Source organism: Platichthys flesus, chromosome 11 (genome assembly GCF_949316205.1).
Source record: "Platichthys flesus chromosome 11, fPlaFle2.1, whole genome shotgun sequence".
Taxonomy (NCBI): Eukaryota; Metazoa; Chordata; class Actinopteri; order Pleuronectiformes; family Pleuronectidae; genus Platichthys; species Platichthys flesus.
In genome coordinates this window covers 13,463,956-13,483,725 of record NC_084955.1, presented here as the reverse complement: position 1 = coordinate 13,483,725, position 19,770 = coordinate 13,463,956, and the positions used below count along the sequence as shown (strand labels likewise).

The 19,770-nt window shown below is 41.5% G+C and overlaps 3 protein-coding genes across 3 annotated transcripts; 1 reads left to right on the top strand and 2 right to left on the bottom strand.

Annotated features, from left to right (window-relative positions):
- Window positions 1-3,987: 3,987 nt before the first annotated feature.
- Window positions 3,988-6,011, bottom strand: LOC133964422 (urokinase plasminogen activator surface receptor-like). Its single transcript, XM_062398489.1, has 5 exons — window positions 5,912-6,011; window positions 5,398-5,517; window positions 5,174-5,320; window positions 4,486-4,596; window positions 3,988-4,408 (listed from the first exon to the last, which is right to left on the bottom strand). Exons 1-5 carry the CDS (start codon window positions 5,952-5,954, stop codon window positions 4,206-4,208), a joined length of 624 nt encoding a protein of 207 aa, XP_062254473.1. The 5' UTR covers window positions 5,955-6,011; the 3' UTR covers window positions 3,988-4,205.
- A 1,722-nt stretch (window positions 6,012-7,733) lies between these two features.
- On the bottom strand, window positions 7,734-16,189 carry smg9 (SMG9 nonsense mediated mRNA decay factor). The gene is made up of 13 exons (XM_062399648.1): window positions 15,821-16,189; window positions 15,664-15,738; window positions 14,746-14,980; window positions 14,485-14,582; window positions 14,254-14,366; window positions 13,399-13,510; window positions 11,900-11,995; window positions 11,701-11,786; window positions 10,356-10,462; window positions 10,162-10,269; window positions 9,943-10,068; window positions 9,707-9,851; window positions 7,734-8,274 (listed from the first exon to the last, which is right to left on the bottom strand). The coding sequence occupies exons 1-13, from the start codon at window positions 15,965-15,967 to the stop codon at window positions 8,196-8,198; spliced, it is 1,527 nt and encodes a 508-aa protein (XP_062255632.1). The 5' UTR covers window positions 15,968-16,189; the 3' UTR covers window positions 7,734-8,195.
- Window positions 16,190-16,453: 264 nt separating this feature from the next.
- On the top strand, window positions 16,454-19,572 carry si:dkey-79d12.4 (zinc finger protein 16). Its single transcript, XM_062399723.1, has 2 exons — window positions 16,454-16,860; window positions 17,547-19,572. Exon 2 carries the CDS (start codon window positions 17,993-17,995, stop codon window positions 19,472-19,474), a length of 1,482 nt encoding a protein of 493 aa, XP_062255707.1. The 5' UTR covers window positions 16,454-16,860; window positions 17,547-17,992; the 3' UTR covers window positions 19,475-19,572.
- The last annotated feature ends 198 nt before the right edge of the window (window positions 19,573-19,770 follow it).

Genomic DNA, 19,770 nt, shown 5'->3' with positions numbered 1-19,770 from the left:
AGGCAAATCAGCGAAGCTAGGCAAAATAGCGAAAGTAGGCAAATCAGCGAAGATAGGCAAAATAGGGAATTGAGGTAAAACAGCAGTGTGTCTGTCATCAATTTCTGTCTGAGCAGACCTGGCCCATGGTTCCTATCACACAAAACAGACCGAATTAATATTAACTTAAGGTTGAGTGATAACAGGAGGCAAACACTCATGATTAATAAGTAGATTTACCTGATTGTGAAATGAACATGAAGAGAAACCAACCAAATCAAATATGACATTTACTTTGTTAAAATTCTTTAGTTTTAATTAACTGGATTAATAACATAAGCAAGATAATTAATAAATAAATACAATTAAATAATGATGAAATTCTTTTTTTCTGTGGCTCATCGTATTGCTGTTTTTACAAACTGACATTTATTGCCAACAAGCAGGGATGGGCAAAAATACATCAAAATGTATTTTGATACAAAATACAAAATACCCCTCAAATAAATGTATCAAAATAAAATACAAAATACTGGTGCCAGAAAATGTAACGAAATACAATACATGTATTTTGTATTTAAAATATAGAAAATACTTTTTCTGGATTATCCGTTTTCTCACAATTTGGTATAGCAGAGCCTTCAGGTTTGGGCTATATAATGTACACAAAGCTCTGGTGAACCCTACAAAAAGGAAGAACAGTCACAGAATGTCAGTGTAACAACAATTTGATAGATTATGTATATATACAGTACTGTGCAAAAGTTTTAGGCAGGTGTGAAAAAATGCTGTAAACTCAGAATGCTTTGAAAAAAAATATAAATAATAATTGTTTACTTTTATCAATTTACAAAATGCAAAGTGAGCGAACAAAAGAAAAATCTAAATCAAATCAATATTTGGTTTTTCTAAACTTTGCCTTCAATTCAGCATCAATTCTTATAGGTAGTCTTGCAAAAAGTCAGGAATTTTGTAGGATTATAGTCAGGTGTATGATCAACCAGTTATACAAACAGGTGCTAATGATCATCAATTTCACATGTAGGTTGAAACATAGTCATTAACTGAAACAGAAACAGCTGTGTAGGAGGCTTCAAACTGGGTGAGAAACAGCCAAACTCTGCTTCCAATGTGAGGTTGTGAAAGACAGTTTGATGCCAAAGGTCATACACCATGGCAAGACTGAGCACAGCAACAAGACACAAGGTAGTTATACTGCATCAGCAAGGTCTCTCGCAGACAAAGAGTTCAAAGCAGACTGGGGTTTCCAGATGTGCTGTCCAAGCTCTTTTGAAGATGCACAAAGAAACGGGCAACATTGAGGATCATAGTGGTCAGCCAAGGAAACAGCGAAAGCTGAAGGATGAGCAGAGAAGGTGAGGAAAGGATTGAAACCGGGAGGAGGAGGGAGAGAGAGCCAGCTGTCTGCAGGCTTTTCACTGATGGACCTTACATCGCTCAACAAATACATTATTGAACACACAAACAAGACAATGAGGGTGTGTCGAGGCAATCGACATAATCAAATAAATAAAATTCTTATTATAAAAAGTACCAGACACTTTAGAGGAAACGTGCAGAGATGACTCGGAGACTTGGGAAAATTGCAACTTTTATTTCGTATTTATGGTATCATGATTCAGATTGGAAGCTACACCTTCCTGTCTCAGTTGTATTTACAGAAAAGACAGAAATTATTAATCTGTCATCATAAACACAAATAAGGAGATCGTGCAGCTGAAATTATATATTTTATTAATTACTTTCATTTTAAGGATCTGTGATTGTTGAGATGATATGATTCACAGAACTGTTGATCAACAGGAAATCTGCAAATATGTTTTATAATCAAATCATTTTTTCGGTCCCGTGTTGAGCAAAATACCAAATATCTGCAGGTTTCAGGTTCTTTTGTGTTCGTGTATGAAAATAAACTGTTGTTCAGACAAAACAAGACATTTGAAGATGTTATCTTGACCTTTGCATCTTTTTATTCACAATTTCACTGTAAATTTATTACTACTTTCTTGCATTTCGTGAACAAGATGATTCAGGGAATGGGCAGATTCATTAGCTGCATCCCTGGTGTCCTGTATCTGGATTCAGACCATCTGATGGATCCCAACATACTTGTTTTTATAATTATATTATATATGTTCTATTTAATTGTTGTTATATGTGTTACTTTTTCATGCACCAACAGAAACTTTAAGTGTGTGTAACTTTTTTAAGTCTGTGTAACAAAAATAATGTTATGCTGATTAAGTTTGAATATAACAGTATTCCTTAATATGATATGAAGTGATTATATATGAAACAATCCGTTTGACTAAAAGTGTAGATCTGCTTTTATACTGTTAATGTTTCCTGTAAAAGTCACACGTGTGTCAGTCAATGTCACATGACAACTACCATGTAACATTATGTCACAGTAATGAAATAATTCACAGCCAATTTACTCTTCACAGCTTGACGCTTTAAAGCTTTGAGGCTGTGAAGCTGAGTGGAGTTGAGGAACAGATCAAAGCCAAAATTCTCCTATATAAGGAGCCACGTCTCTTAGTGGAGCCACCGTCAGGACAAGCGTGAGTCAACAAGAGACACACGAGATACATCTCACCTGTGACTTCCAATCACCGACACTGACGACACCGACAGAAGAAAGCAGATACGCAAGAAATCGCTCTTCAAACCCTTAATATAACGTGGTCCAACTGCAGCACCTGTTAATCAACATGCAGAGGATCATCATCTCAACAGACATGACCCAGGAACAAGAGTGCACCAGCAGCAGTACTCTGCAGGACCCCAGCCAAACCCTCCCTCCCCCATCTGAGGACGCAAGTTGATGAAAACTTCGCCCTGATGGAGCTGGATTGGGAATACTCCACCCTGAAGGAGCAGACCGCCACCAACAACGTCACCGCGGAAACAGAGGGAAAGATGTTGGAGCAGACGGAGTCTCCTAACTCACCTCAGACGCTGGAGGCCCTGGTGGAGCTGGATGATATATCCTTAACCCTGAATGACCTGATGGATGAAAACTTCATCCCGAAGGAGCTCATGGAAACCCCCGTCAGAGGGAGTTGATGAATGAATACTCTGCCCTGAAGGTGCCAGAGGCTCAAGACATCTTACCCTTGGAGAACTACAAGCAAAGCATGAAGAAGGAGAAGAAGAAGCAGGAGAAGAAGGAGAAAAGGGAAAAGGAGGAGAAGAAGAAGCAGGAGAAGAAGGAGAAACAGGAAAGCAAGAAGATGGAGAAGATGGAGAAAAAGGAAATGAAGAAGATAGAGAAGGAAAAGAAAGAGATCGAAAAGAAGGAGAAACAGGAAACAAAGAAGATGGAGGAGATGGAGAGGAAAGAAAGGAAGAAGATAGAGAAGGAAAATAATGAGCAAGAAGGAACGACGGGGAAATGGTATAGCTGTTGCTTCTGCCTCTGACCTGTCAATCATCACATCCCTTACCCCCCCCCCCCCCCCCCCACAACGCCCAGATTGGAGCGCCACACAAGAGTAATGCAGCGCAGTGTGCAGAACGAGGTCACAACCAGGGGCAGGAGGAACAGCACGATGGACATCTCCAGACGCAGAGGCAGCAGAACGGCCAGCTGAGAGGTGTTGAAGTTGTCGTAGCAAGATAAGGTGTCATCCTTGATGGAGACAAAGTGGGCGCCCCCTTCGGCCACTAGGCCGCCCGCCAAGGTGTAGCAGCACCAACGCCCACAGTGCAACGCTGATGCCGCAAGAGATTTGAGCGTGGCGGTATCTCTTGTGCCTGTTATCCCATTGAGGCCCCTTTCTGTACATGTGGTGGAAGACTGCTGTGAGGTGTTAATCTCACAATAACACATTTTAAACTGAAAACATTGGGGATACCTTCAAACTCCAATACTACCTGTAAACTTATAACCCCAGTTCTATAACTCAGTGTCTCTATTTCAGATGACAATGATGAAGGATTTGGAAATCTCAAAGAAAACACATAAATATACTCAGAAAAGTGTTTATTTTACTTTTTTATTAAGAACATATACATTGATATCTCTGATATGTTAACATATTCAGGTTAATAATGACAATATGAACCACAACTCACATTCACAACTTAACCTAATGATATTTTGTTGCTACAGTGATACTTTTTCATTCATCAGTTCTAAGTAAAGGAACGGGATTGATCCACTATGAAGAAGAACAATTGAACAGTGATGCTGTTGTAAACTAAGAGAACATGACCCAAGTGACCAATGGTGCCACCAGGAGCAGGAGGCCAGCCCGTGTGCTAATGGCACTGTTGCAGTAGTTCCCCTGACAGCAGCTCAGCCCTACTCCAATGCCCCCTGGTAGCTGTACAGTTTGAGAATCTGAGCACATCACTTTGGAGGCACAGCCCTTCATGGTCGTCTTTTTACCCCCGAGGTCCACTGAGAGAAGAAGAGTGGTGTTAGAGTGTGAGCTTCATGTTTCAACTTCTACAGAATCACCACTTGGGGCCTGTCACCTGTTGATGAAATGCAGTGGTCCTCATTCCCCTCACAGTTTAGAGTTCCACTGCACGTCTGACCGTCACAGCGGAAGCACTTTTTACCATTGGGAGTTGATTTCATGGGTTCTGTAACAAAGAATGCATATTGTTGTGTTCATTTTTGACAGTAGAGGGCGGCCGAGGCACAAACATGGCACACACACACACACACACACTCTTATTTCCAGCTCTACTGTGGCAGTTGGTGAATTGTGCCCTGGGCTCCTCTATGGCAGATGTCTAGGTGGAGAAAAGTAATTTACCTCGTACTGGTTGGTCTTGGAATTTGAGACTTGTTTTTCTAACATCTTAAAATCACTTATAACGTCTAATATCCACCCTAAACAAGGTTCTGATTAAGGTTCTGACATCATCAATTATTATTAAGCATATGTACAATGTCAATGATAGCTCAAGACATTAATAGAGAACCTCATTTTACGTAAAGCCTATACATACAATGTAAAAAAACTGGCATTGGTTGGCTGGTAAAGTCACTTTTTTCTGTTTCTATTTGGTCAACTGCAATCTGTGCAAACTTTTATTGCAGTCAAAGGGAGGATAAGGGTTTTTTAGTTTTTTATAATTCTTGCCCATGCAACTAAATGCCAGGTTTAAACCATGAAAAGCTCTCGAGAAACATCACAGAATAAATCTAGGTTACCTGGGGCAGGTTGAGAGTTGCAGAGTTCGGAGGTGCAACACTTGCTGGTAATGACCGTCCTGGAGACTCCAAAGTTGAGCGAGCCCTCAACACACTCCTCTGCCATGGCACACATTTTCACGGTGATGTCACTGACTTTCGAAGCACCTGTAACAAATGAGGAACTTCTAGTGAGGTGTGCCGCTATGTAATAATAAGGACATTGCACCAAAAGAATACCATACCTGCAAATGTGGAGACTCTCAGCGCACCACACTGAAAATCATTGGATGGACATTCATTTTCTGTGTTTACGCAGGATCCCGACGGACCAGGTGGACACTGAAAACACTTTAAAGTGGAGGCTGAGGGAATGCATATTACAGGTTAGTTAGTAAAAAATTAGGGGTTGACAAAGAAATGTTAAGTCTAAGCATTCACTCTAAAGTACATTCACCCTGAATTATGAGCATAGCAGCTCTGAAATAACATTTTTTTAAGTCAGACAGACAAGAGAAGATGAATTTATCTTCAACGAGGAACAGAGAGAAACAACAGCAACAAGTAAAAGTGATAATTAGTAACATTTCTCTGTTGGGCGTTAACATATTTGAAGTTAAACCCGTAACCTTAAATGACCCCTTGCTTTGGCAGCATGTGTAAAGCAAATTTGTTAAACGAAAATTACTCTCCTTCTTTCTACAAAATTTTTTAAAGATATTAAAAAAAAATCCAATCACAGATCGAAGAAAAGCGTACCTTTCGGAAGAAGCACAATCCCAAAGATCAGGAGGAGAAGCATTTTGTGACAGTGAGGGATAAATGACTTGGCTTTTAGTTATATCTTTTAGTAGCTCTCTTTCTCTTTAGAGGGAGTGGTCTTCTTCACTCCCACACAACTCATTCACTCCCACTTTGATAACTGACTCCTTTTCTTTGCATGCTACAAAAACATATTGTGTTCTCTTTTCTGGAAAGTGAAAGTTACATCCCAAAACTGATCATCAACTGTTGGTTAACTATTAAAATGAGACTGTGGGTGTAGGTATCATTATGTGATGCTTATATTCTCTTTTCTGGAAAGTGAAAGCTACTTCTACTTCAAAATACACATTTTACAGAGGGCTGTATATTTATCTCAGAAAACGTGGACAATACCAATACATCAAAACTGCAGGGACTAGATTGCAAATATTTGCTAGCAAAAAAAATATTACCCGGCCTGCTTAGAAATATACAAAAAAATGTATTTTACTCTTGTTAACAGGTAGGCTTATATCTTCTGCCTACCTGCACAGCGAAATAATGATTCTAACTGATGAACAGACGTGCGTTTCTTTAGCCATCTATCTAGTGGCGTTGTTTATTGCAGAGGTGTTCACAACATACTGCTCTCCGTGAGAGTCAGGTAACAGAGAGAACAGGTTTTCTACCCCTTATAAGGTAGTGATGTCATCAGTCACAGGTGACTTCATGGCATATGAGGCGCAACAGCCCCTCCTTCTGAAGAAATACAGTTGTATGCATTCATACACTTATTCACGCTCAACAGCTCTTTCAACCCACGTGACATGTCCTGGGGCAGGAAGAGACCACTTTCTGACTCTTCGTGCAGCGGCTGAAGCTCCAGGGACAAACTGGTCCAGTCGATCCAGGACATTGTTAGACGGAGCTTCACTCCCCGCAAAAAGTTGCTCTTCAACTCTAAAATAGGGTTCAACCACCCTACTTTCCACTACACCAAGTCATTTTTCCACTACACACCGTTGCTAAGGAGGTGAAGCAAGAGCCTCATCAGGAGTCAGCTTTCACTCCTCCTCAACCAACTCCTCCTGCTGAGCTGGCTGTTGTCCTGGAGGGTGAGGTTCTCTCTCAAGTACCCAATGGCTCCTGTGACAGAGCAAAGACTAAAAAGGCTCAGCTGAGTCTCTTCACTCACTGGTGAGAGAAAAATGAACTTTTCTTACTAAATCAGAATCAGATTCAGAATCAGAATTCTTTTTATTGCCAAGTATGATTGCACATACAGGAAATTGCCTTGGTGTCATTCATTGGTGCACTGAACATAAAACAATATAAAAACAGCAATAAAAACCATTCCCTTGTAAACATTGCTGCATCTCATTTCTTTTCCATTTCATTATTCAGATAAGATATCCTTTTAAATATTGATTTTTGTAGTTCTATTGTATTATTTTCATCAGTCATTTCATGTAGAAATAACAAATTCTTTTAAATTTCATTTCATATTACAAATAATAAATGTATTATTTTATCGCAGTCTGCCTCTATCGGTCCCTTTCATTTGTTTGTTTTGTTGGATTTCGTGACAGTGAGGGATTAATGGTTTGGATTCGAGCCATGTCTGTTAGTAGCTCTCTTTAGAGGGTGTGATCTTCGCAACATGTTGTTCTCTTTTCTGGAAAGTGAAACCTACTTCCCAAAACTGATCATCACCTGTGGGTTAACTATTAAAATGAGAATGTGGATGTAGGTTTCATTATGTGCAATATACTCTGTCTTGTAAAATGATTTATCAAAATATGTTTGTGGACTGTGCAGTTAAGAAACACACAAATAATTGTTTAGCTGAAGTATCTTTTTATTCATGGGTAACTGCCTATTACTCTTATGGTGATGTATTAAAGAAAATACAAATTTGACAGAGGGCTGTGTATTTATCTCAGAAAACGTGGACACTACCAATACATCAATACTGGAGGTACAACATTGCGAATATGGCTTGCAAAACAAATATTACCACATCCTGCTTAGACGTATACGAAAAACAGATTTCTGCTCTTTCTACCCATATCCTGGGGCAGGTAGAGACCACTTTCTGACTCTCCGTGCATCAAGAGTCTGCAGAAGCGGTGTCCTCCTGAGCTGCGTGCAACTCTTCAACACTGACGAGCTCTAGTCACTCCCTGAAGGGCCCGAACAATGGTCCCTACTTCAGGACCACATTTCCCTTTAAGTGACCAGAAACCTGGAAACACGAGGTTCCACCAGGAATGCATATAACAGCAGTTCAACCGAGGTGTTAGCAGAGCAGTCGACTGTATTCTGACAGTGCTGAGGACTTTTTCACCCCATCCCAGATACGGGCTGCATAGTGGAACCTGTAAAGTAGAAAAGAAACACAAACAGGTCAGGTCATACTCACAAAACATTCTTAGGTTAACAGTACCTTAGTAAGGACACATCTACCTTGTAAAAAGAGAAATTCAGTAGAACAGTAAAACAACTGTGCCTCTGATATACAGACTCTGGAAAACCTTCAGCAAGATCAGGATAACACAAAAAGTACCAAGATCTGGCTCGTAAACACATAAGCATCAAAGGGGGCTTGGGCCCCTGCCCTTTTTCTTCCTTGAGAAAAATGTGCCCTTTTTCTGGGGTGCTATAACAAATATATATATTATACTCCTGTTTGTGCACAGCTTCCCTTTCAAACAAATATATTGATTGACTAAACAATCAAAATATCAGGTCGGGAGATTAGAATTTGTCGAGTTCCGATACCGTCTCTACCTTCCCCCCCTCCACGTCTCCTGCACAGTGGTGATCACTAGAGCTGTGGACATCTCGACGTCGACGACCTCCAAAAAACTGTATTTTTGGAGGTTTTCGTTCCATTAGGGTGAAAGAAGATGAAATGGAAGCTAAATCTCAAAATTGACCTGTACACGAAAAAACTGCCTAATGCCTTAAACTGCATAATTGTGATTGTAGTCTCCTCATCTAATAACTATTCATTTTACTACTGTTGAGTAAGTTTGTGAGAGTATTACAATACATTGTTAAGCTAGTCAGAGATATGATACATTATTTAACTTTTGGTTTTAAACATTTTTTTATAAAATACTTATGAGAAGTGCCCTTTTTCTCACTTGATCCCCTGGCCCCCAAAATGTCTGTGCACGTCCCTGACCAAGATTTAGGAAAAACTAGAATTAACATAACATAGATTATTTTTCCAGAATCATATATGGTCACTGGCACCTTTCACCAGTGAAATAGATATATTTGATGAACTTTACTGAAGGCAGACTTCAAGAGGCCAAAACTATGTTTTGATAGGCCACCATGACCTTTGACCACACAAATCAGTTGCTCAGTGACTCAATCTGTGAGTCTAAGTGAACATTTGTGACGAATTTGAAAAGAGTTCTCCCGAGGTGTTCTTTAGATCACAGGGCCAGAACAAATATATGAGGCCACTGATTTCATGACCTGTGACCATTAAAATATAATCAGTTCATCCTTGAGTCCAATTGAACGATCTAATAGATTTCAAGAAATTCTTGAGATATCATGTTCACAAGAATAGGACAGTTAATGCATAACGCCTCCAGCCACTAGCTGTCACCACCGCAGCCCTAATTATACAATATATTAATATCATCATATTTATATAAAGTGAACAAAACCTGAACTACCCCAAACTATAAAATAGAGGGCGGTGGAAACGAGATATTGAAAAGTTGCGACAGGCATTACAATTGTGGAGAAAAGATGAATGAAGAGGATGTAGAGGGAAAGTGTGTTTACCAGTTCTTTTCTGTTAGGATGGTGTGGGACAGCTGACAGCGGGGCATGGTCAGTATTTGGCTGCGAAGTTTAGAAACCATGGTGGAGAAGGAGGGATGCCCTCTGTAGCCCGGGAGCAGGGAAAAGAGCGGGTATGTCCCTGGCCCTAAACATGGAACCATGATTAATTCACACGTTACACAATAAACGGGAGGACAACTGGGTTGTTTCTTACGTGATAATAAAGTCTTTATAACCTGCTTTAGTCAGATTTTCCTCCCCATCATTCTCCTGCACAGGAAGAAGGAACATGTTGACCTCAGGTGACAGATAGTCCGCTCCCAGGCCAGGAAAGATGTTGCAGTCGAGCATGGACAATGTACCTTAAGACAAACCACATATTATAGAATGAGTATAGATTGAGTGTAGGTCCGGCATGTTTGAAGAGGCAACTTAGGGTTTATTTAACATGGTACCTTTGTATTTGAGATGGGAGTGGGCCATTAATTTATCCACCACCATATGCATGTTCTTCAGATTCCTTGGGCAGAAATCATCTCGCTTGGCCTTATTCTGGAGGAACACTGTTTGAACAACAATAGGTTTTCAGTTTAAGAGGATTGAACCTGGTTTGTGTGTGAGACCGTGTTCGTGTTTCTGCCTAACAAACCTATATGAGGATAGTACTCTGCCCCATCGTCATTGCCTGAAGAGCCAGCGCTGTCATGGCTTGCAGACGGAGTGGAAGGCTTCAGCATCTCAGCGGTCTGAAGAAACCTAACCACATAAATAACAGTAAACTTCCTGTGCGGTACCAACATCTGCAAACCAGGACTGGGTAATTGTTTGGGGTTTCAGTGTGATCATCTCTGTGGAGGGGATGTAGTAGGGGAGGGTATCAACGTCCCCTCTCGTCACCAAGCGTGTTTGGGATTTCCATGAACAGCTTCTGATATCCACAGCTGTGGTGTGGTCCCGGTTTGAGGGCCTCCGAAATTCCTCTCTGGTATTTGTAGATTTATAATTCTGTTAGCTTCATCAGACTGTGTTTGCAGGTGCAGTGTGGCTAGGATGAGGGTCAGCATCTCAAAATCTGAGGCCATTGTTCTCTGCCAGAGAACTGTGGCTTTCTCTCTTCAGGCTTCTGCCCCAAATGGCGTTTCAGTATCCCGGGGTCTTGTAAATGAGCGCGAGTAGGATGGAGTAGGAGATTTACAGGTGCAATGCTGGACCACTGATGAAGAGGGGGCTTACCTCTCAATTTACCAGTCGATGCTTGTTACTGACCGACTTTATAGTCATGAGCTTTGGTAATGAGTGAAAGAATGAGATCTACTAAATAAATTCAAAGAATATCTGGGGGGAAACTTAAGAGTAGAGCTTCTACTCCTTCACGTTAAAAAGAGCTGGTTAAGTTGGTTCAGGTTGGTCTTCTACTCATGTCCAGACAAGTCTGACAGTTATGACCCTACCCTCCCAGGTAGGGCCGAGAACCTGCTGTGTTGCTTAACTCATTTGACCTGGGAAGGCCTTGGGATTCCTCCAGGAAGAGGCGGAGAATGTAGCCTGAGAGATGGACATCTAACTTCTTTTGTTGAACTGCAACCCCACCCCAGATAGGCAGCAGGAAATGAAGGATGGAAAACTGATGGAAGGTCTAAGCTCTCCTGACACAGAAAACTAAAAACTTGGTAAATCTTCATCACTTGGCTGTAAAACATTTTTGGGTATGGCCATAACATAGTTCTCCTCACTGATTTTCAGGACACTCAATTGTTTTCAACAGGTCTGGCTTTCGGCTGCATTTGTTGTTTACAAAACCCATACGAGGCATAACATTGCTGAGCTCATGAAAAAAGCAGAAGACAAATATCCTCTCAAGATCCTAGATGAAATACTCAACATTCCTGTGGGATGAGGGAGCATGCAAGTTATTGTCCGAGTCGTGCAAAGAGCTAGCCTCTCCTTGCGAATGTGGCAATTAGTATTACAAAATCAAATAAACAGGTAGGTACCTGTAGAGGTTTAAGTCGGTGAACCAGTCTTGAACCACAATGATCACATGGCAAACAGTGAACAGGAAGGCAGCGATCTGAAGAGACTGTAAACATATTGAAGTGAGCGTTAATGTGGTTACATGTGACCATTTAACCGTTTGACAGCGAACACTAGTTTATGTTTTCATGAAGCGCCCTCTGCAGGCTGCTCACTGACCTGCATCTCCACGTATGTGTGAGGGAGGTTGTACTCTGGGGGCAGCTTCCGGTCGTTGTTGATGAGGTGGTCCAGAATAGATGGACTGAGCATTGGCTGAAGAAACAAGTAAAAACAAACCAACAAACAAGGCATTTAAACACATGTTGTTGCTTCAGTTCTCATCAATCTAAGTCCAGATTATTTTACAATCCAGAGGCTCATTGATGCTGCTTTTACAAATGAAAAGAAAAGTGTAATCATCACTGCCTATATACCTCCATGCGTCCTATGCTTGATAAGCAATACATCCACTAGAAGACAGCGCAGAGTCGAGAGTTTCCAACAATATGGCGACGGTGGAGGAGGTAGTGATACTATCACTGGTGTATAAAGAACTTGAAAGCCATACTTGAGTAAAAGTACAGAAGGCAGACGGCACAATGCTAGTAGAGAGAAGAAAAAATCAATGGACACAGTATCGCTTTGCTGCAGGCCAATTTTAAGAAATCAGAAAGTCCAACTGAATCATTCAAAACTAAAAAGAGGACTTGCAGAAAGGACTCAAGTGAGTACCTTTCGCAGGCCCAGCTAAAACGCCTTTAGTATATTTGGTTACGCCTCAAATGTGTTTGTCTTCTCCCAGATATCCTTGTCGTGCTCTGTTATATAAAGATTAAGATTAAGATATGTTTATTCATACCAAACACATGCACAGACATGCACAACACACCCATGCAATGGCAGGCAAATTCAACCTCTGCATTTAACCCATCTGTGTGCAGGACACACAGAGCAGTGAGTGACCATGTACGGCGCTCGGGGAGCAGATGTTGGCAGATTTTTCAGTTTTCAAATTGGGCCGTGGCATTCTTAAGTTTGGGAATGGCTGATCTAGAGGAAGTAAAACGCGTAACAAAGTTTCTGAAGGTCAACCTGCGGAGGGATAGTTACCAGAACAGCCCGACCAACATCCGGACTTTTAGGGTCTCGTACTCAAGTAAAGTACAGATATGTGAAAAATCTACTTAAGTAGAGTACCAAAATATTTCTACTTTGCTACTTCCCATCACTGGAAACTATACCAATTAAGAAAGAGGTAAAAGCGGCTGGAGTAGGCGGGTGAAGAAACATCACATAAACGCCTGTAGTTTCTCACCAACTCTAAAAGTCCCTCCTCAAAAATGTTTACAATTGATAACATCTCTTCTTCAGGATTCATGGATGTCTTGATTGAGCTATTGGCTACACTTCCGCCCACAACTTCCGGTGGCACTATTCAATTTTGTCTGTTTGAGCCATATCCGTAAAAGACGTAGAGGACGTCCACAAATATTAATGTAATGAGCACAGAGACCGGACAGAAGGCTCCAACCTTTAAAAACGGTATATTCTCTCTATTCTAAGGTGACATTTCTATTTACACACATCAGCACCTGTGGACATTATGCCAGTAAATTAAAGATACTGCAGAAAAAGACATACAAATACATCCTGATTCTTCAATATTTTATTCATACCTGTGTATCCAAGAAGATGACTCTCTCCTGAGTGATGAAGAAGTCAATCCCTGTGCTCTGGTTCCCTCCTCTCTCCTTGATTTCTTGAGTCTGGGCTCTGAATACATAACTCCTGTGCAAACACATGTTCAAGCAATCACAAAGTATTAGTAATGAATCTGTATCTTACTAAGGGTGCCAGTCACAGACCCTGAAACATGGGAGAGGAAATTTTCATACTGTCAAATCAGTTCATTACGTCACACTATGTGTTTGGGTAAAATACAAGACTATACAGAAGCAGGTGGGTCCACTGTGTGGTCAGAAAGAGTACTGCTACTTTATGCACGAATATAAAATACAAAATGATAAAGGGAAGAAAACGGGTAATGGAATGGAAACACTTCTAATTGAGAATTAAGAAATCTTGAGCTGAAATTTAGATTAAAACACTTTATGTAAACAATAAAAGTTGTTTATGTGCAAAAACAAAATATAATACATTCCTCGGTTATTCTCCTTTTTTGACCTATCCTGGTCAAAGCATTTAACTACATCAGATTGAGGCGTTTCATTCTGCTGGCAGTACAAAGCAAGTAAGAGCTGTAAAAAAAGTTAAATAATTGCTCCTACATTCAAGAGGAAATGTTCTGTTATTACAGGAATGTCTCATCCTCAATTTCAGCAATGTTATCTTTAAGATGCTTAAAATCGTTTTGCCTGAATTATTTTACGTGTGTTTTATAAATGTTTTCACTTTCACTTTTGACAAGTGCAAATTCAGATTGAATTATGGCTATATAATTAACAGACATCATTTACATGTTACTGAGCAGTTAACAATCTTGAAGTTATTGTTGGCGTTTTGAACATTACCGTTGATCTTCCTCAGGGGTGTTGGCAGATAACAGGGACATGACTGTAGATTTCCCAGTTCCCTGAAGCCCAATTACTCCCACCACCAACATATCCGTCTGGTCCCTCAGATACTGCAACGCATCAAAACAAAAAGCAACTTCATCTGAGTAAAAACAGTACAGTGGGTACAATGTATTGAAATATTTAATACAATGACTCCACAATCAACTAAATTCATTAAATACTCACATCCATGGCACTGTCACACCAGTTCATTTGATCATCCACGAGCTTAATGCTGTGCTTCATCTTCTCTGGAGGGAGGAGTTTGGACTGGCCAACCGTGGCTGAATGTTTATTTAAAAAAAAAGATCAAGATTTGCTTTTCTTTTATATTCACACAAAAGTAGCCCTTACTGAGCTCATCCAAGAAGAGAATTGGTTTGCATTACAGCAAAATTTGTAATTTACAATTTCGGTTGTTCCTTGTTGAAATCTACAATAACTCACGGTCCACAGCGCTGCTGGATGCAGAAGCACCCATTCCTCGGTTTTGGATCTGGTATACAGGCTGAGTAGGTCGCTGCCCCTCTCTCTCTATCTTGGAGGGCCCGGTGCCAGAGGGCTGAGCTGCCGCCTCTGTAGGGGTCCCCGTCTTTGTTCCATCATCCCTGGCTTTCATCAGCATGATTGGCTTCTCCAGGACCGGGGTTCCACTGACAGATATATTCGCAAGGGGCTTGGCCTTAAAAAAGATTAATTTAACAGCACAAGTCAATGACTCACATGAGTGGAGAGGTAGCAGGGATGAACATAAATCACATTTGGTGCTATTTACCTGTGTTACCTATATTTTCATCAGCGTTTGTTTGTTTGTTTGTCTGTTAGTTAACAGCCTTACACAAAAGCAACAAAATAGATCACCATGATGGTGGAAGGGTGCAGTATGGGTCAGGTAAGAACCTTCTCAATGTAAGCATGGTCGGTGCCAGGCATAATTTTCTCTTTCCTTGTGTTTTTGACCTTGTTTTTTTGTATGTTTTCACCAATTTTACCAAGGAATGAATGTTGGCTCTTGATTCAGGCACATATTGGGGATTGATATATGAAATGAGTGTGTACTGTTGGTACAAGTTCTTCTGAGAGCTCATCTAGTTTGTTACGGTAATGTGAGTACAGTCCTAAATTCTACAAAGAACGTAGCATTCAAAGCATCTCCAAATAACTTAATGTCAATGTAGCTGCTGTCAAATTTAATAAGATAAAGTCCGATCATGTGCTGCAGTCTTTTACACACTTCTACTTTCTGGCCAGTCTGACTTCCCTGAGATCAAAGTGCTACTTAGATCTACCAAGCAACACACTACTGTTTATGTTCAATAACTAATATTGCAATCAGGGTTTAGAGTGTGTCACCAGCCAACGTACCCTTTCCCCGGGGGGCTTGGCAAGAATGATGGGGGTCTTCTGGATGAGTGGACCTGGAGGATCCTCACTCCCATCCTGAGCAGATACGTGAAAGTTACTACCCAGTCACACCAGCATTGTCAACAACCCAGACTCCATTAGCGAGTGTTTGTGTTACCCTTCTTTCTCTCGGTTGGAATTCTCTGTCCCGGCTCGGCCCAGACAGGTTTTGCCCCGGGGCTCCGACCTCTCTGTCTCCTCTTCGGCGCCTCCTCCGGCGCCCCTGCCCGTACATCCCGGGCTGACTGTGGCCGGACTCGGACATGTCGTCTCCCCGCTGCCGTGAACAGAGAGCTAGCAAAGCACTGGTAAGCAGAGGCGACCAAAAGGTTGTTTGATTTGACTTATATCTGCTCTGAACTATAAGTCCCGAAACACTATTCTCATTATTGTCAGACGTTATCCAGTAGTGACATCGAACGAGATCGAACACAAGTACATGCACTACGTTGACGAAAGCTGTTTGTTGGTGCGCTTGTTTTGCAGCTCCATCTCAACCGTTACGTTATGTCTGTGGAGCGGTTCCTTGGTATTAACAGGCTCCACCCGCTTGAAATGACAACTTGCTAGTAATCTAACGCATCGTGTCCGTCTGTTAGATTGTGTCGTTCTTAAACATCGTAACGATGTAGTTCCGGTTCCCACCTGGTCCCGACACTCCAGGGACCATTTCAGTTGCATGTGTTGATTAGCAGTCCCGAGTGGCTTTTCTTTTATTGGAAAATACATTCATAATAATCTTAATCTAGGAACGGCTCCTGTTTTTCAAGTATACAATATAGTGATATGTGGGCGTCTTTTCCGGTTTTAACCGGAAATGGAGGATCTCGGTGTGCGGACGACATCAATTTGACGCTGAAATGCACTGAAATTAGATAATTCTGTTATTCTAATCAAGTAAATCATGTCTTTATTATCGTCCACATAGTGGTTAAACGTGCTGGAGACAGACATGTGTTGATGGAGGCTGTTTATTTCTCTTAAAACCCAATTCATTGTCAAATAAGTCAACACTAGCTGTTAGCCGTTTGTATAGTTTTAGTATCGTGAACTAAATGACCTGGAGTCGGTCTCCTTCTTGTCTGGAGGAGTTTGGTTGTTTTACCGGTGTTGTGAGCTGAAGGCGGCGGGGCTATATTTCAGTTTCTGGGGGCACAGGTGAGTTATTTCCCCTTGTAGCTTAAAGTGTAATGTGTTGATACCTGGCTGACTTCTTACATATAAACATTAGGCTTTGAGGCAACAACCTAAACGCTTACGTGGTTTCAGCCGAGGCGGATTGCGTTTGGTCATGTGTAGACATTAAGTTAACCACAGGATAGAGCTGCTACTGTTGCTGAAACTCAAATACAATGATTTCAAATGTTATAGCTAAGATAAAGACTAAAACAATTGCAGTTCCAATAACACCACAGCCATGATAGCATCGTTGTGATGCTACACTATGGTACTCTGCGTGTTTGAGCTAAATGCTAACATGCAATGGTAAGTTGGAAACACTTTGGTTAGCATATTAGCATGCTAATTTGTCAATCATGAATGCTACAGTGGATGTTTGTGAGTTGTGTCATGTCAATCTGGTTGTTGGGATATGTCACGGAAAGTATTTATTAATACTAAATGACATGGCAATCCATCAGATGGTTGCTGCATTTCAGAAAATATGGTCGCAGTTTGGCCGATCACTCAAATTAATTAGGATATAATAGTATTAGCTTTGTCTGTGGTCCTAATCATTTCAGAATATCACTTTCCGGGTAAAAATCCCATTTGTAATAGCGTTTTGCCTAAATGTCTTTCCTAAACATTTTCAGTCATCCTGTCTTTTCTGCTTTGACTTGCAGACATCCCAAACGATGCCTTGACCACCTCCTTATGTCTGAAGGCTCCTGCAGCGATGTGGAATGGCGTAGATCTACCAAAAGGCAGGCCAAATATTGGGGATTTCGCAAGACCTTCAGTGACTCCAAAAAACTGGATGTCGCAAAGCATAAACGACGATATAATGTGAATTTCCGACGCCTGACTTCACTCTCCACACTTCTGGATACTAAAATAACTTGACGTCTGTCTGCAAAAAAGTGCAATCAGTCTTTCAGTAACGTGTGGGAATTGAATGAGATACATTGCAGCAACTCAACGCCATGTCATGAAGCTCCCTCGTTGACTCCTGCAGTCATATCAGATTTCAAACACTGGCATCTTTTCTAATGTGGTGAGTCTTCAGCAAATCACAACGTCAGAACTCAGTGACTCAGTGTCAGAGTTGAAGCTTCAACAAAGAACTGAGATGAAGCCTAAGAGTCCCGAGACACCTGATAACGGTGTGGAGTATATAGTGATTGAAGATGATACAGACATGGAAAGTGACAGTGAAAAGGAGGAGGATTCTTCAAGCTCTGAATCTGATGATGAAGACGAGCCACTCTCCAAACAAAGTAACTTGTGTCCCGATGATCCAGATTTGGACGATGACTCAAGTTCAACGGATTGTTCCAGTGACTCTTCAAACAGTCTGCATTCAAAAGAAATTGCGGCACCCCCTCCTTATGTTAATAGTTCAATCTGTGCAGCCTGTGGTAGAGGGCCCTTCAGGTCAATGAAGCTCCATTTGCTGCACTGTAGTGGTATTAAGGTGAAATATGAGTGTTCACTGTGCAAGAAGCTCTTTGCAACGGAGGATGCTCGTAATGAACACTTCATGCCTTTGTATTCATGTAACATCTGTGACCAAGTCTTTTCTCACGAGAGCTCCTACCATCACCACCAGTGTCCCAAGGAAAGCAAGCCACCTCTGGTCTTCTTTTGTTCAGAGACGATGCCCAAAGCGTGTAACATATGCAAATCCTTTTTCACTTCAGAGAAAACTTTGTTAAACCACATCAACAGAGTCCACACATCAGTGGTCAGCACTAAAATATGCATTATTACCGATCCATCAGCACTGACCAATAAAAAGTTTTCACCATCTCTCCGTGGCACAGCGGCCCAGTCGGCCATCACTAGAAATGTAGTCAACCGGGTCTGTAATGGAAAGCTCCATGTCGGCCAACCTTCTGCGGGGTCACTCTCCACTTTTGCAAAAACTAGCCCTTCCTCTTTCTCGTCCTCACGCAGACTTCCTTCCCGGTTACTCGTGGCATCTTCTGCTTCACCTGTCAGACTGGAGAAAGATGATGCCCTAGGCGAGCCAACCAACCAGCCTCCAGCTTGCCTCTCTGCCCCCGCTGAGACAACTCCAGCCACTGCGACCTCTGACCCCGACTCCCCAACAGCACCCACTATCATGGCCATGTTTGAGAACGGCAGCCAAGATGTGGCCTTGATGAAACGCATGAAGACAGGCTGGCGCTCCAAGGTCCCTTACTCCTGCAGGCAGTGTGGTGCCGTACTGAGGCAGCCCTCCTTCATCATCAGCCACCGCTACCTCCACAGAGGCTACCGCTCTCATCGGTGCCAGTGTGGACGAGCTTTTAGGCACCGGCTGCATCTCCTGAGACATTGTGTTGAGCATGCTGAGGCCATGAGCTACATCTGCGCCAGTTGTGGGGAGACTTTCATTGGTGCAAGACTCTTAGCTGAGCACATGAAAGGCAAACCACAGAATAAGTCCCATATTTCTGGGCATACATGGAAACATGAAGATAAAAGAAAGTGCAGAGAGGCCTTTACATGTGACTGTGGACAACTTTTTTTAAGGCCCTCTGCTTATATATGGCATCAACTTCAAAACTGGACAAAAACTACACAATTGAAAAAGCCCTTGAGCTGACAAACCATCAACATTTGTCTGGTTTACTTAGTTCTAAGGTTCTCTTTTCCAACTTTGTAAAACAAAGTGTAATAATAAAATTTACATTTTGTACGTCCTCTGATTGCCCCCGTCCGTTTTAAAGTGTCAAAGCAAAATCACATACACGATCTTTCTTAATGGCTGTTTAATTATAGGCATGTTCTGGATGGTTAACATGTTCTCACCATGTGCAAATGATACATAGTAAACGGTAAGAATAACTGTCTCAGAAGTTTGTTTGACAACCCACTGAAATACAAAGGCAGTCAACCCAC

What these genes read in the sequence shown, in the direction of transcription:
- LOC133964422 (XM_062398489.1), bottom strand. Translation starts at nt 5,954, where the DNA reads ATGCTTCTCCTCCTGATCTTTGGGATTGTGCTTCTTCCGAAAG. An exon ending in GAGAGTCTCCACATTTGCAG is followed by an intron (nt 5,321 to 5,397) that starts GTATGGTATTCT and finishes CATTTGTTACAG; the next exon opens with GTGCTTCGAAAGTCAGTGAC. An exon ending in CAACTCTCAACCTGCCCCAG is followed by an intron (nt 4,597 to 5,173) that starts GTAACCTAGATT and finishes TCTTTGTTACAG; the next exon opens with AACCCATGAAATCAACTCCC.
- smg9 (XM_062399648.1), bottom strand. Translation starts at nt 15,967, where the DNA reads ATGTCCGAGTCCGGCCACAGTCAGCCCGGGATGTACGGGCAGGGGCGC. An exon ending in TCCAACCGAGAGAAAGAAGG is followed by an intron (nt 15,739 to 15,820) that starts GTAACACAAACA and finishes GTATCTGCTCAG; the next exon opens with GATGGGAGTGAGGATCCTCC. An exon ending in ATCCAGCAGCGCTGTGGACC is followed by an intron (nt 14,583 to 14,745) that starts GTGAGTTATTGT and finishes ATAAACATTCAG; the next exon opens with CCACGGTTGGCCAGTCCAAA.
- si:dkey-79d12.4 (XM_062399723.1), top strand. Translation starts at nt 17,993, where the DNA reads ATGAAGCCTAAGAGTCCCGAGACACCTGATAACGGTGTGGAGTATATA.